The sequence below is a fragment of the Rhamphochromis sp. 'chilingali' genome (genome assembly GCF_963969265.1).
Source record: "Rhamphochromis sp. 'chilingali' genome assembly, chromosome: 11".
Taxonomy (NCBI): domain Eukaryota; kingdom Metazoa; phylum Chordata; class Actinopteri; order Cichliformes; family Cichlidae; genus Rhamphochromis; species Rhamphochromis sp. 'chilingali'.
Window position 1 is genome coordinate 19,153,071 of NC_137938.1, and position 14,333 is coordinate 19,167,403.

The window sequence follows — 14,333 nt, forward strand, 5'->3', positions numbered from 1 at the left end:
CAGGTATACTGTGCTTCATCTGTTTGTCTACTCTTATCCAACAGCAGCATCCACTGAACCAAATGTGTGGTCACTGGCTGGAGCTGGACTGAACAAACCTGTGACTTTATTTCCAAAGTTAAATTTGCATAAATATTTGCACAGTTTTGCCTACACAAATGTAAAAAAACAACAACCCCAAAACCAAAAAAACCAACACTTCTACATAACCAGAATATCTCCCAGAGAAAAATGGGAGGGGGGGCATCATTTTCCATTAGACTCATTAATTGTGCGTCCTAGCAAGCCCTCGCTATGTAAAGCAAACTGATGCACCCCTGCTCAGTCCTGATCCATCATCAGTGTGTCCTACCTGCAACACTGGATTAACCACACTATTGCTTATAACGTGCAATGTGCAAACAAATACAAAATCTCCAACACATGCATGCAAGAAGGAATACTGTGCTTTATGGCACAGCTAAGGAGGAGCCTAACAAAAACACGTGGTTACATATTTACCATCTCTCAATGTATGTTATATGTATGATAAACAGCACACTAAAAACACTATAAACAGCTGTCTTGGTTTGTTGTTTTTCATATCCAGTGTCTGTGAGGATTTTTGAAAGTGGGCAAAGTGTACCACACTGTGCTGAAGCTTTGGGTTATAATTATTGATTTCTTGACTACAACAATCAATGTGACAAATAATGTGATTTAAAAAAAAAAACTTTTAGGTTTTTAGCTGATAATTTTTTTTATTTGCAAATGTAACTTTTCATCCTCAAGCTTTTTAAACCATGTTTATTAGTACTGGAATCCACTACACTGCCTTTATACAGATTTTAACCTGTGAATAAAACATGCTGATTAAGTGCCCCTTGGGCTCACTGCAAGACCCCTCCCATGCAGCTGAGCCTGATGCTTTTCCCAGCAATTGGTAGGTCACCAGGTAATTTTGCCTAGCCCTAAAAAAAATTATAATTGTCTTTGAGTTTCTATCCTAGGGCTGCCTCAAGGGGGGGGGTCCGGGTTTCCCATTTCAAGTGACGTTACACAACTCCAATTTTCCATTTCATCATTTTAGTATGGTCACTGCTGGGACCAATTTGCAATTGGAACTCATACCAAAGCCTGTTGCCCAAGGGAAATACAGCTCCTGTGGCTTACAACTAATGTGCAAACGAATCTGTAGCATCTGTACTACATCACAGTTAACGGGGATCCTAACATTGAAACAAAAATGCACAATTACCTTTGGGTTACTTTTGTCAAATGTGTTCATCTGAAGAACGCATTCTTCAGAACAACATGCATTCTGGTAATGCTGTACTTTAAAGTTTGTTAGCTCTGAAGTACCTGCCATCAGGCAAGGCAGTCAAATGCTGCCCTTGAGGATCTGCCTGGGGCTACAGACAGCTGTCAGGTCCTGGGGGACTGTCATTGCTGTGCTTTAAAGTTTGTCAGCCCTCAAGGACCTGTCAGTGGTCTGGTGCCCCAAGCATTTGCCTGCCTCGCCTGATGGTGAGCAGTGTGTCTGATGGCAGCCTCTAGCCCACACATCAAATATAGGCTATTAACATCAACAACTCAAAGAGAAGAGTAATCAAGACATGCATCATCTTGTTATAATATGGAATGGTAACTTTAAATTGTGTACATGAGCAAATTTCAGCAAATTACATACACATTTAGTAACTACTACACAGCAACCATCCTCATTCTCCATTAATCTCTAGTTTGACACAAAGCAAACACAAAGCAAGCACAAACCCAACCTACAACAAAGGTAAAACTAAAACAATACCTGTCAACATCTTCGTGGAGTAATCACTGCCTTTTACAATTTTGCCACCTTCTGGTCAAAGTCCATAATTTCAGGTGAACCCCTACAGCACTCTGGAAATGTACCTCACAACAATCAATTCACTGCCAACCTTAAAGCAAACAGAATAAATCTTTCACATTACTCAGAAATTAAACTATAAAATTATGTGTTTGCCCTCTGGATGCTTATGCATCTTCTTTATTGCAGGATGGCAGTTGATACAGACTATTGTAAGTCACTTATAGTGTCCCATAACAATACACCTTCTTTGTTTTCTTCAGTCCACTGTGGGATCCTGGAAGAATATGATCACCCCTACAATGAAGAGTCAATTCAGATAAAGTATATTTTCAGGTTTAGCAACAACACCAGACGAATTAAAGCTCTCTTAAAATGCGAGCCCTTGTCTGAATGTATTTACTACCCACCAGCTACCTGTCCATCTTCTTTATTGCAGAATGGGAGTATTTTATGTACGGTTTATTACCACATCTTTATTCAGGCCATGACTGTGTGTCACTTGTTTGCCTGCTGTCGTCTATCAGTATTTTCTCTGGTATTTCCTCATCAGTGGATGAGGCTAGACTAAACTGCAGGTACATTTACATGAACATTTGCACAGATTTGCTTACACAAATGAAATGCTAAAAATAATCATAATAAAATAAATAAATGTAAAAAAAACATAATATGCCATCAGACTCTTCCCACTTCATTCTTGGTCCTGTGATGGAATTTTCTGTTAATAAAGTCTGCAACATGATCAGCTGTGGCCCAGCTTTTTGAATTATTGCATGCAGGAGAGCTGACACAAATCAAACATCACAGTTCTACAGTCACGACAGCTCTGTCTTTGGGACATTGCAGCTCGTCTTTTATACCTTCACACACACAACTCCTGTACCTTAGAGTTTCTTTCCCACCCGCGTTGCTGCTGGGCAGAGAGCCACTCCCAGTATCTTTCTCTAAGAAGCACCTGGCGCTGGCCTCCCTGGGAATTTTCATATAGTCAGCAGATAACATAGTTGAGCATGCTACACCATGTCATATTGACCTTCAAATAAAGGCTATGCAAAACTCTATGGTGAATTTCAAACCACCTAAATCCGAATGTTAGAATAAACTAGAATTTTTCTTCATCACAGTCCCAGCAAGCCAATCCATGCTGATCCATAAGTGAGTCCTACCTGCAAAACTGGATAAACGAAACTATTGCTTATCACTAATGTGCAAACACATGTAAAATCTGCAGCAAATGCATGCAAGAAGGATTACTCTACTTTAGAGCACAGCTAATAGGGATCCTATAAAAGACAAAAACACATGATTACAAGTTTCACACCTTCCACAGAGCATTGATATTTCACCTGATGCTTCTATCTGTTTTGATATCTTGTGTTGAAATCCTCAAAGAGTTACTAAATGAAAATGTAACATAGACACAATGCACTGCAATAAATGCTACTCTTTTAAGGTTTGTCCAACCTTTTTAGTGTAATTAGAAAAATGGGTAGAGGTGTGGTGGAGAAACATAAAGGTGTTTCTGTTCTCTGGTGCATAATCTGAGGGGGAGGAGTAACAAGAGCAAATAAAAGCAGCAAAAGATCAAGTTCAACATTGAATAAACACAGACTCTCTCAGCTAAAAGGAACATGGGGAATGGTGAGATCGTTTAAACACATATTAGCATTTCTTTTAAATGTCATCAGGTGAAAGGTGATATGATTTCACGAACTTTTTTGTTTTGTTTTTAGGTAACATCAGTTCAGCTGCATATCAATCCTCTGGGCTGGAAGCAGCTTCCAGACACATACAAACAGCCTCTATTGTCATCTACTGTGTGATATTTATAGTTGGCACTCTGGGCAATGGTTTGGTTATCTACGTGACAGGCTTCAAAATGCAGAAAACAGTGGAGACAGTTTGGTTTCTCAACCTGGCCATAGCTGACTTTCTCTTCACGGCCTTCCTGATTTTCTCGATCATTTCTCTCTCTCAGAGTCACCAGTGGCCTTTTGGACAATTCATGTGCAAGCTCAACACCTTTGTGAGTGTAGTCAACATGTTTGCCAGTATCTTTACTCTGATGGTGATGAGTTTGGATCGTTATTTGTCCATCTGGATGGTGGTGTGGGCCCACAACAAGCGCACAGTCTGCAAAGCTCAGCTCATATGTGTTGGTATCTGGGTGATTGCTGCGGTCTGCAGCACTCCTTATGCCACTTTTCGCACTGTTTCAGAAAGCAATGGGAGTCATTATTGTCACTATAATTTTACAAGCAAGGAATCAACATGGAGTCTATATACTTTTCGCTTTCTTATGGGCTTTGTGATTCCATTCCTGGTAATACTTGTGACTTATGTAGCCATAGGCATCCGTGCAATGCGCATGCCGAGAACAAGGCGACAGAGATCCTGTCGAATCATTTTCGCCATCATTTTTACATTCTTCATCTGCTGGTTACCCTTCCACGTTTTCAACTTCATAGAACCAGCTTCAACTAACCCAGATCTCAGGAACATTGTTAGAATCATAGGTCCTCTGACTGTGAGTCTGGCTTTTCTGAACAGCTGCCTGAACCCCATCCTCTATGTTTTCATGTGTGAAGAATTCACAAAGAAGCTTCGGCAGTCCATATGTTTTGTACTTGAGAGTGCTCTGGCAGAGGACCACATATCATTTATGTCCACTCACTCCATGTCATTAACTTTGTTAAAGACTTTCCAAAAGTCAGACGCTGCAGCAACTTCAAATAGGACGGACACGGCTGATTTGAAATCCTTCACAGAAAGCAAAGTGATCACAGAGGAGACACCGAACACTGAATAAGATTTCAACATCAGCCAATGTAAACTGAAATACATTATTTCATATCAAACTGAGTTAAATCGTGCACTCATGCACAGAACTGTGTTAATACGTTACTTCATGTTAAAGCACAGATTTACTTTTAACTGCTCTTACTATTGCAGGGAGTACTCTCACTGTACTCTCTTCAAGTGTAAGAAAGAAAAGTTACTACTTCTCTGATCAATCTTAGTACCAGAAAAACTATGTGAAAGTGCTGCAGCTTTGGGTTGTAATTATTAATTTATTGATTAAAAAACCAATGTGACTTTTATGTGAATTTTTTTAGACTTTCAAGATTACATTTAATAAGTTTTCTATTTGTGTACATAACTTTTTCATGTTTGAGCTTATTAGGCCATGTTTATTAGTATCAGCATCCATTTCCAGTGTTGGGAAGGTTACTTTTAAAAATTTATTAAACTATTGATTACAGAATACATGCCCCAGAATGTAATTTGTAACGTATTCTGTTAAGTTACTCAATGAGAGTATAACGCATCCTGAATATTTTGTATTGTTTAATACATTATCATGCTTTTTACAACTACATGAATGTACTATTGATGTGTGATTTATTAATATTACTGAAGGCTACTCGTCATACCAATACCAACTAGATTTTTAAATAATATAATATAATATGAGTAACAGATTAATTTATATAATTAATTAATATAAAATGAGCAACAGTAGGGTGGGCGTAGAAAACTATTTCTGTATCAGTAATATGTTTTCTTTTTGTCTGCTTTCAGAACTGCACGTGCTTATTTGCAGCTACCAGGTTGTTAAAGTTATCCATCAAGTCTAACAGTCTGCAGTCTATTATGAACTAACCTCAGCTAAAGCCAACTAATAATGTTAGCTCAGTGCCGAGTAGCCTTCAGTAATAGTAATAAATCACACAGCAATACTACATCGAAGATACTGAGGTGGCTCATAACCAGGTGGCTACCACAACTAAAACAAGGTAGTTGCAGTAAGCTAATGTTGTTTTTGTTTTTTTTAAAGAACTTGCTTCCAGATGTGTCTTTAAGTTGGAGTCTTTTGACCCTGAGAGCAGCTTGGTTGCTGGCAAACACAGTTTGCATTGAACAGTCAGATTTCGCCCATCCCTTTCTTCCTTAAATGTGACATTGTGTCGGAATTTCCAAGTAGAGAATGCATTCCTGCCCGTGCACTGCTGGCTTTGTTGTGCTGGCTCCGGGTCAATTGTGTTACGGACTCCGGCAACATTAACAGGACGCTTACATTAGAGCATCTTATTGCGTGTTTGTTTGGGTTTCTAACAAAGCGTGGAATTACCAAAATTAAAGAGGGGATAGGCTAACATATGAAACAAGAAAAGACCGCTGTGTAATCAATTTATTTCAACAAAGTAACTGTATTCTAATTATAATCTTATAATCTTTTTAAACGGTAACTGTAGCAGAATACAGTTACTCATATTTTTTTATTTAAATATGTAACATTGGTACATGTATTCTGTTACTTCCCAACACTTTCCATTAAACTGTAATAATAGATTTATTAACACTTATTGCACTTTTTTAACACTGTAAATAAAAAGATACTCGTCAGTTTCATTACCACTCTAAGACTAAAAGATAAAAAACATTGAAATGTTTTTGCTAAAAAAAAGAGTTTTAAAGAGCATTTGCCTAACAAGAGAATCAATACTGAACTGTAACACACAGAGGCAGGGTACACCGTTGGTATATGGCCAGTCTTTCACAGGGCTAACACAAACCATTTGCACTCACATTCACACCTATGGGCAATTTAGAGCCACCAATTAACATAACCCTACTAATTGCATGTATTTTTACTGTGGGATGAACTTCATCGCTCTCTTGATTGCTTCCTTTAGCATGGGATACACTGGACCATCCTTTAAGAAAGGAGAAGAATGTGTACAATATAATCCACAAGATAAACTAAGCTTGACAAATGTGTGCAGTGATGTGTGTGTAACTTTTGAAGACTCCCAAGCACATGATCCAGTCCACACACAAATATGAATAAATATATAATCCGTGTAGAACACCTGGTAGAACAGAACTTAGCGTGGAAGAAGTAGTTGATAAAGATGGAAAAAAAATTTTAAAGTGAAAAGGTATCAGTAAAAATGCAAACAAGAAAACAAAATTAAAAGTAGATGAAGAAAAATGTGTCCGATTATGCGAAGTTAGCTGTTCGGGATGCACCAACAACAGTAGTACTAGAAGCCCTCACTGTCTTTTCATCAATCTAATTGAAACTGGAAAATTTTCATTTTAATCTATCAGAATCAGAGTACTTTATTAATCCCAGAGGAATCACTGGTCACAGTTGCTCCAAGTCAGTAAGAACAGTAACTAAAGTAAATTAAATAACACACTATATTACAAAGTTACAAAATACAATCATGATGGGCTGCCTAGACCAAAAATGCCCCAGCCCCGAATAGACCAATGTGCACATTCTAACTACTGTATTTCACAATGCTGCCACCTTGTGACCAAAGTCACAAGTGATCTCAAGAACCGACAATGCACAGAGCCTTTAACATCCCGAGAGGAATCTCAATCCAAACCTTGCACCTTGCCACTGGGGAGCTTCTCAGCAACCTCGGCCCTCTTCATAGAGGATATCTTGATTGGGAATTGGAGTTCCTTAAAGTTATCTTTCCACAGTCTTTGTCAGCAACTGTCCTTACTGACCATACATGACCTGAATAAAGCCCTTTTTTTTCTTGTGGTATTAACCCAACAGTTTGTCAGAATCTCCTTGAGAGGTAAGCTGAAAGTCCTCCTGACCTACTCACACAAGTTTTTACTTCTGTTAATTCAGAAACCACAGCCCTTTTGGCCCTTCACTACCCATCTGCTGCTTCAGAAGATCCAAGGGTCAACCAGGCCTAGAAATCCTCCTTTACCCTGACCAGTGTAAACCACTAGTACCTAGCAGTACATCTCATCCTTAGGTTGCCACCACAACAGGCACCAATAACTTTATAAATACAACCTCTGCTTGCTGGCTCTGCAATAGAGGTCTTAAACATGGAGTGAAAAACCCTATGGACTGGGGCATCTGCCAGACACTCCTAAATTTTCCCATTTAGGTTTTCCAGGTCTGCCCAGACAGCCTTCACCATCATGTAATCCAGTTCACCATTGCTAGTCACATTACCCAAGTATCCACAAGACAAGGCCTCAGATGACAGAACTATAAAGTCAATCATTGACCTTTGGCCTAAAGGGGCACTGACACCAAGCACACTTATAAGCAACCTTGTGCTTGAACCTGGTTAACTGGTTAACCTGCTTAACACATAATAATAAAGCACCACACTGATTCAGAACAAACACGCTATTCTTCCCATTCACCCCTCTCAGGTGTCCCTGTAATTGTGCTTGTGAGTGCCAAAGTCTTGCAAAAGAACTGTAGCTGGCAAGATATTCTGAACTAAGATATTCTGAACTATAGATGTGATATTATTTGTCCTTAAAAGTAAAAATAAAAAATAATGAATTGGCAGGTGTAAATAGGCTATTTGCAGAAGATGAACAGTCATGTCTTTAAAAAACTGGTGGAAAACATCGAGCAGGACACAGGACACCTGACACAGGACCTGAGAGATGTATTGGACCCTTCAGTTGATCCATCTACTGTTCACTGAAACTTCATCAGAAATGGTCTCAGTGTAAGGGTAGCTGTCAGAAGCCGTCCTTAAGGAAGGGAAGTAGGGATAAAAGGCAGAGGTATGCCAAATTAGACAAGAACTAGACTGAAAAGCAACAACAGTGACAACAGGTCTTACGAAGTAAAGAATCCAAATTTGAACATTTTATGTTCAAATGGTCGTCAATATTCATGGACGGGGGCCTAGAGTCTCACAACAGTGTTTCTAGCCACTCAGCATAGAAAACACAGTGGAGGCCCCGCCATGGCTTGGTGCTGCATTACCACCAGTAGCCGTGACGATCTTGTCAAAACTGAAACATGAACGCAGAAATGTGCCATGAAATTTTGATCCGCCTTGCAATATCACCTGGAAAGCATGCAATTCTCATAGCGTTATTTTTCAGCATGATAAAAGTATCAGTAAAAGCATACCTGGATAGAAAAAAAACTGTTGGCATTGGAACTGGCCTCACCAGAACTCAGATCTCAGCAATATTGAAGCAATGTGGGATCATCTTGACAGTGAACAGATGAAAAAGACAACTAACATCCCAAGTAGAGATTTGAATGTTCTTCAAGAAGCCTGGAGAACTACACCTGGAGACTACTTAAAGAAATGACAAGAAAGCTTGCCTAAGAGAGTCCGAAATATAAAGTTTATGAAAAGTGGCTCAAGAATTTTGCACACTTGTGTATTTTACTCTATACAAAATGACATGCAAATTTTAAGACATAAGCAGGTTTTGGTACTTCATCAATGACTATTATAAGTGTGACGTGAATACAAATGAAAGAATGAGTCATGATATATACCTCATTACCTGCAGGATGCGCGTTAACACATGCCAAGATTAAAGAAGTAAAACTAAAAGTGGAAGAGATTTATATTAAAGCACTTTAATACACATTTCATTAATCTTGAGATTTTACAAGTCATTGTGTCTGGAAAGTACTACTGATGAAACAGTTAGATGTATACACTAGATTTTTACAAATTAATAAAAAAAAAAATGTACACGCTTTTCTATGAGTCAGACTGTGTAGAAACAGGTGTATTCAAGCACTGACTGCTTCTTTCCAACAAAGTCCTCTCTGTACTGGAGAGCTACAGAGTAGCCAGTCAGTGATCATAGAGCTCCTTCATTTCCTTAAGGACCTTTATGCTCTCACTGTATCTTAATTGATTCTTGTTGGAGCACTCCTTCCATCTATGGAAAAAAAGAAAAGAAAAAAGAAATAGTTCAATTGTGCACCTTTTACCTTTTCCTTGAAATAAACTGAAATTATATTATTTTCCTTCTTAAAAGATTCATAAAAACTTTCATACATGATGCTTGCTACATAACAAAATCTGATTTTGAACATTTCTAACTGAAAATTCATACATACAGTTTTCATCCAGCAATAACAATATTAGAAGGAGGAGGAATGGTAGTTCAGAGGTGGGCTAAATGTTCAATTTTTATGAGCCAGCCTTTTGAAGTAATTTTAATACAACTGCTCAACTGTGATCGCTCCTTTTGTCCAGCTGTTTCCAAATGAAACAGGCACATACTAAATTTTACTGTTTAGTCTCCCTTCTTAATTCAATAAAGTTATTAAACAGCAGGTGGCACTCATGGAGGATCAAACTTTGCAAAGCTATATTTTGGGTCCCATGACAAAGACTACTTCATACCCACAAGACGACAGCTCGTCAATCACCAAAGACACTGAACAGAGTAAACACTGGCAGATGAACTTTAAGTCTGAGCATTATTGAAGGTCATATTTTTACATTTCAATATCCATGGCTCAGTCTATTGTAAAACCTGTGCCCTTGTTTTATCTTTTCTTTCTTTCTTTTGACTTTCTAGAGTCACTGAACATGCTGACTGGCTGGCTTTGCACAAGCTGTGAAATCAAACTGTGAAAGGTGCAATGACTAACTTCACAAATCCACCTGTTTGAGCCCAAATATGATCAGATAACATATAGGTGTCTTTCAGGAATACTTCAAATCCTTTATATTAAAAAAATGCATAGAATAACTACACTGTCTGTTATTGACAAATGTTGTTTTTGTGAGGCAGTTTTACTTCACAGGCACATTGGTTGTACCACAGTACCACACACAGCTCTATGCTGAGCTGACACCTTGACATAACAAGGAAAAAATAGTTTTTTGTTTAAAAAAAAAATGCTATTTATGTTTATGTTTAGACGATTAAATATTAATTTATTATTTTAAACATGTATTACATAATCTATTAATCTTATAATTTGGATTTCCACAGTTAGTCAAAACAGCTCAGAGCCTCATTTATTCATTTCTTTGTTAGCTCTATTCAGCCTGTTGCTGTCCTCTTGTGGTAAATCACACTGTAAAAACTTTTCATTATCCATTAAAAGATTTGACGTTTGCCTTCACTCATTTGTACCTGGTCATTAGTGTTACACCCCTTTCTCCCTAAAGAGTTGGTGAAATTAATAACATCTGAATAAGTACGTCCAGAGGTGAAGCCTTGAACAAAGTTAGTTGTTTACAGTGTGTGACTAAATCATTTCAAACCAAGAACATATTATTTTTTGTCATAAATGACTTTTCAAGAAAAACATACTTTTGCCTTATCTTTTTCCAACGTTCCATGTGGTCACATATGAGAGAACCTGACACAGCAACATCTGTCAACTGTGAAAAGAGAGGTAGTTAAAATTCATGGTTTTGTCTTACTACCTGAAGACCTTCATGTATGAACAGATCTGTAAAATTAAACAAATCACAATGCAATAATAACTTTGGTGAAAGGCATATTATACAAGAACCTTGGTAACAGTTGGTTTTTCAGTAGGCGGGATCCTGAGATTGATGGGTTCACCAGAGGAGTTGACTGGACAGGCGGTCGGAGGAGGAAGTCGGTACACATTCTGACCTTTACCGTTGATTGTGTCTGTAACCTAGGGCAAAAAAAAAAAAAGATTACTGCTAAACTCTTATTTCCAATAACAATACTTATTGATGCCATAACATGCCATTTTGTTTTTGGGGAGGCATTGACTAAAACAAAAGTACGAGTACACAATCAGATTCAATCAGGTTTCAAATACATTTTATGCACCATTTCGTCTCACAAACAACCTCACTCAAAAATATTGTCACTGTAGGGATCATCCATTAAAAACAGTTTCATTATGTCTTATTCAGATAACGTTGATTAAAACATGTGTAACAAGTCAGTTACATTTGCACTAGGGAAAACAAAAGGAGACAATAGTTTGGCACACAGCGTACTGCAGTTACTTTGAAAACAATTAATTTAATTACATTAGACCTTGTGAAATATTAATAATAATCAAATTATGAGACTGCAAAAGAGATAAGACCCTTTAATAGTAGATGTGGCATGACCTGTGCTAACCGCTAACTAGAGCGAAGGACCCCAAATTTGTGTTGCACTGGTTACTGCGCCCTGATTGTGTGTCATCTTTTGTGGCCGCTCTACATACACTAGATGCGTCTGCTCCTTTTCATTTCAAAACATGTATGTCTCTGACTTGTCTCTGACATATCGTCAGAACAAGCTTTGTAACTCTCCTACTAGTGAAGAGTGTGTCGTTTCCTCAACACTGCTTTCCTCTTAGGCTCCCAGAGTCGTTGAAATTAATTACTTACTCAAAGGCTCTATAGATCACTATATATGCACATAAACCTGTGCCAAAAAATTCACAGAACTCAGATACGCACAGAATGTTTCCCTTCATTATTTGGTTAAACTTAGAGCAGCTGTAGCCATCGTTTCTATTGGTCACGTGAAGGTAAGTCACAACACGCAGTGGTCAAAGTCCAACTTGTTTTTTTACTTTGATCGCTGCATGCATGAGTACCCCTCGCTGGCACGCTTGGGCTGTGCTTTGCTCAGAGCTTTGGTTGGCACAGCGGTACAACGTTAATGTGTGGCGCAAGCAATAGAAATGAATGGGGTTAAGAGCGCAGAGCTGCGCGTGTCACATCCTATGAGAAAGGGCCCTTACACTCTACCCTGCAAAGTTCCACATTAGCAAAATTTAAAAGACCTCATTTTAAGTTACCGTAGATGTAAGAGATAAGTTTAAATTTAAATCAATGTGCCCCTGTGTTTTTTTGTGCATTTGTTGGTTGCACATTTGAATAAAACCTCCAGCATCTTGTCCATTTATGACCCCACCTCTTCCTCTACCATGCCCTGTGGGGAGCTGGGGGAAGCAGCTGGTTCTCGAACAGAAGGATTATTCCTCATCCATGCACGGCAGATAGGATACAGTGGGGTGGCGGTGTTGAACTGAGCCAGATCTACACTGCGGTCAAACAACTTAATAATGTAAGCATCTAGTAAAGGCAGAACAAGAGAGAAATTAATTAAAGGTAAGAAAATGGTCACAAGTGCAACAGACAAGATGGTTACACAGTAACCAAGGTACATCAAAGAAAAATTCCAATAATTTTTCATTCATTTACTTTGCTTATGCTGATTGCTTTCTGGAATGCTCTCATCCATCTCTTTTCGCTTCTTTCTCCGGTGCTGTGGAAATCGAGCCGACGGTCTGCAAAAGAAATGTTTTTTTAAGAAACATATTTTTGGAGCTTAAAAGAGATTCAAAGTAATTTCTCATACAATTTACGTAAAATTATATTTTCATTTCCAGACAGACAGATAAAAAAAAAGTCTAAATATACCCTGTTTTGAATGCCCTGGTATTTCTTTGTGAAGCACTTTGTGATCTTTGTTTTGGAAGGTGCTATATAAATAAAATTTTACTTACTAAATAGAAAAAAGTTACTGACAAGTCGAGTTTAATTAAAACATAAACACTTGCCTTTTTCCAGCCGATGTTGGCGATAAATCCCTAGAGACAACAGGTGGAATATGCATAAATTGCAATTAAAAAATAAATGTTTAAATAAAATCATTGAATCAGCACACCCAATTGTAAAATATTATATTAGCAGATCATTAAAAACTAAATAAAACCAAAATCACTGGTCCATACTTGTTCAAAGAGTCTGCTGACAATTTTCCTGGGTCACCTTCATTTTGTTCTCTGCTGAAAACATCTTTATATTAGTTTTGTTATTAAGAATAAATCGATTCTGTAATAATTATATGCTAAACAATTAATTTTGCTAACCTTTCATTTTCACTCTTCTCTACCAGTCCCTTTAAGACCGCTTCTAATTTGCTGCGTGCACCAGCCCCGTCTAAGTCTGCAAAAGTAATAATGAAATAATTAATGACAACAACAATACTCACTTTAGGTGACACTCGCCACCTGTATTACTTAGCTTTTAAGAATCCTGTATAATCCTGTATAATCCGAACCACTCAAGCTTACAAGCGAATGTACTCCAAAACAATCACAAGAATTTATACCACACAAAAATTTGGAAAATCTGAAACGGAAAAGGAAAGGAAATATTGACAGCTGCTGGTACCTGGCCTTTCCGTCTTGATCTTGACGTGTTGCATTGTGTCCGCCTTTCTATAAACACCCCGTGGGAACTGACGGACTTTTAAAACCACACTTTTGCTGTTTCGATTATTTAGATTTACAATAAATTATGTTTGATTCCTTGCTAACGGCGCCGTTAGCCAAGCTAGCTGTGTAGTACCGTTTACAAACAGTTAGCTGCATTAGCCGTAACCACTGGTTAACAGTTAAGCTATATAACGTTATTTACGTTTAGCTATTAAAACCATTAAGCAAATAACGGTTATCCCTATCGACTTCCATATAGTTAATAGAAAGATACAGCACAATAGTCGTTTATGATTTATACCAAGGTTTGTGGAGTAATGGCCAAACTACTGTTGCTAACTTAGCTTATTTTTGACAAACGCATACCCTTACTAGACTTTCCTCTTCCGCGCGCTGCCAATTTCCTATTAGCTGATTGGTGCCTGTGCAAACCGGGCCGCCTATATGATTGGTCAAATGTTATATCAATCATTTTTAATTCGTTCCCTATTGGCTGTATGTCGTGTAGTAAATAAC

General features: G+C 38.0%; 2 protein-coding genes across 3 annotated transcripts; one reads left to right on the plus strand and one right to left on the minus strand.

Annotated features, from left to right (window-relative positions):
- Positions 1-3,462: 3,462 nt before the first annotated feature.
- On the plus strand, positions 3,463-4,640 carry LOC308406012 (C3a anaphylatoxin chemotactic receptor-like; the record flags this gene model as incomplete). Its single annotated transcript, XM_080896820.1, has 2 exons — positions 3,463-3,472; positions 3,565-4,640. The coding sequence occupies 2 exons, from the start codon at positions 3,463-3,465 to the stop codon at positions 4,638-4,640; spliced, it is 1,086 nt and encodes a 361-aa protein (XP_080752946.1).
- Positions 4,641-9,205: 4,565 nt separating this feature from the next.
- On the minus strand, positions 9,206-14,197 carry lin37 (lin-37 DREAM MuvB core complex component). Of its 2 annotated transcripts, none has more exons than XM_080896630.1 (9): positions 13,774-14,197; positions 13,470-13,545; positions 13,332-13,382; positions 13,158-13,187; positions 12,799-12,884; positions 12,509-12,669; positions 11,130-11,261; positions 10,925-10,995; positions 9,206-9,532 (listed from the first exon to the last, which is right to left on the minus strand). In XM_080896630.1, the coding sequence occupies exons 1-9, from the start codon at positions 13,805-13,807 to the stop codon at positions 9,445-9,447; spliced, it is 729 nt and encodes a 242-aa protein (XP_080752756.1). In that variant the 5' UTR covers positions 13,808-14,197; the 3' UTR covers positions 9,206-9,444. The 2 variants fall into 2 exon arrangements, with proteins under 2 accessions (XP_080752756.1, XP_080752755.1); XM_080896629.1 differs by having other exon boundaries at positions 13,332-13,385.
- Positions 14,198-14,333: the final 136 nt, after the last annotated feature.

What these genes read in the sequence shown, in the direction of transcription:
- lin37 (XM_080896629.1), bottom strand. Translation starts at nt 13,807, where the DNA reads ATGCAACACGTCAAGATCAAGACGGAAAGGCCAG. An exon ending in GAGAAGAGTGAAAATGAAAG is followed by an intron (nt 13,386 to 13,469) that starts GTTAGCAAAATT and finishes AGATGTTTTCAG; the next exon opens with CAGAGAACAAAATGAAGGTG. An exon ending in AGGGCATGGTAGAGGAAGAG is followed by an intron (nt 11,262 to 12,508) that starts GTGGGGTCATAA and finishes TTTTTGCCCTAG; the next exon opens with GTTACAGACACAATCAACGG.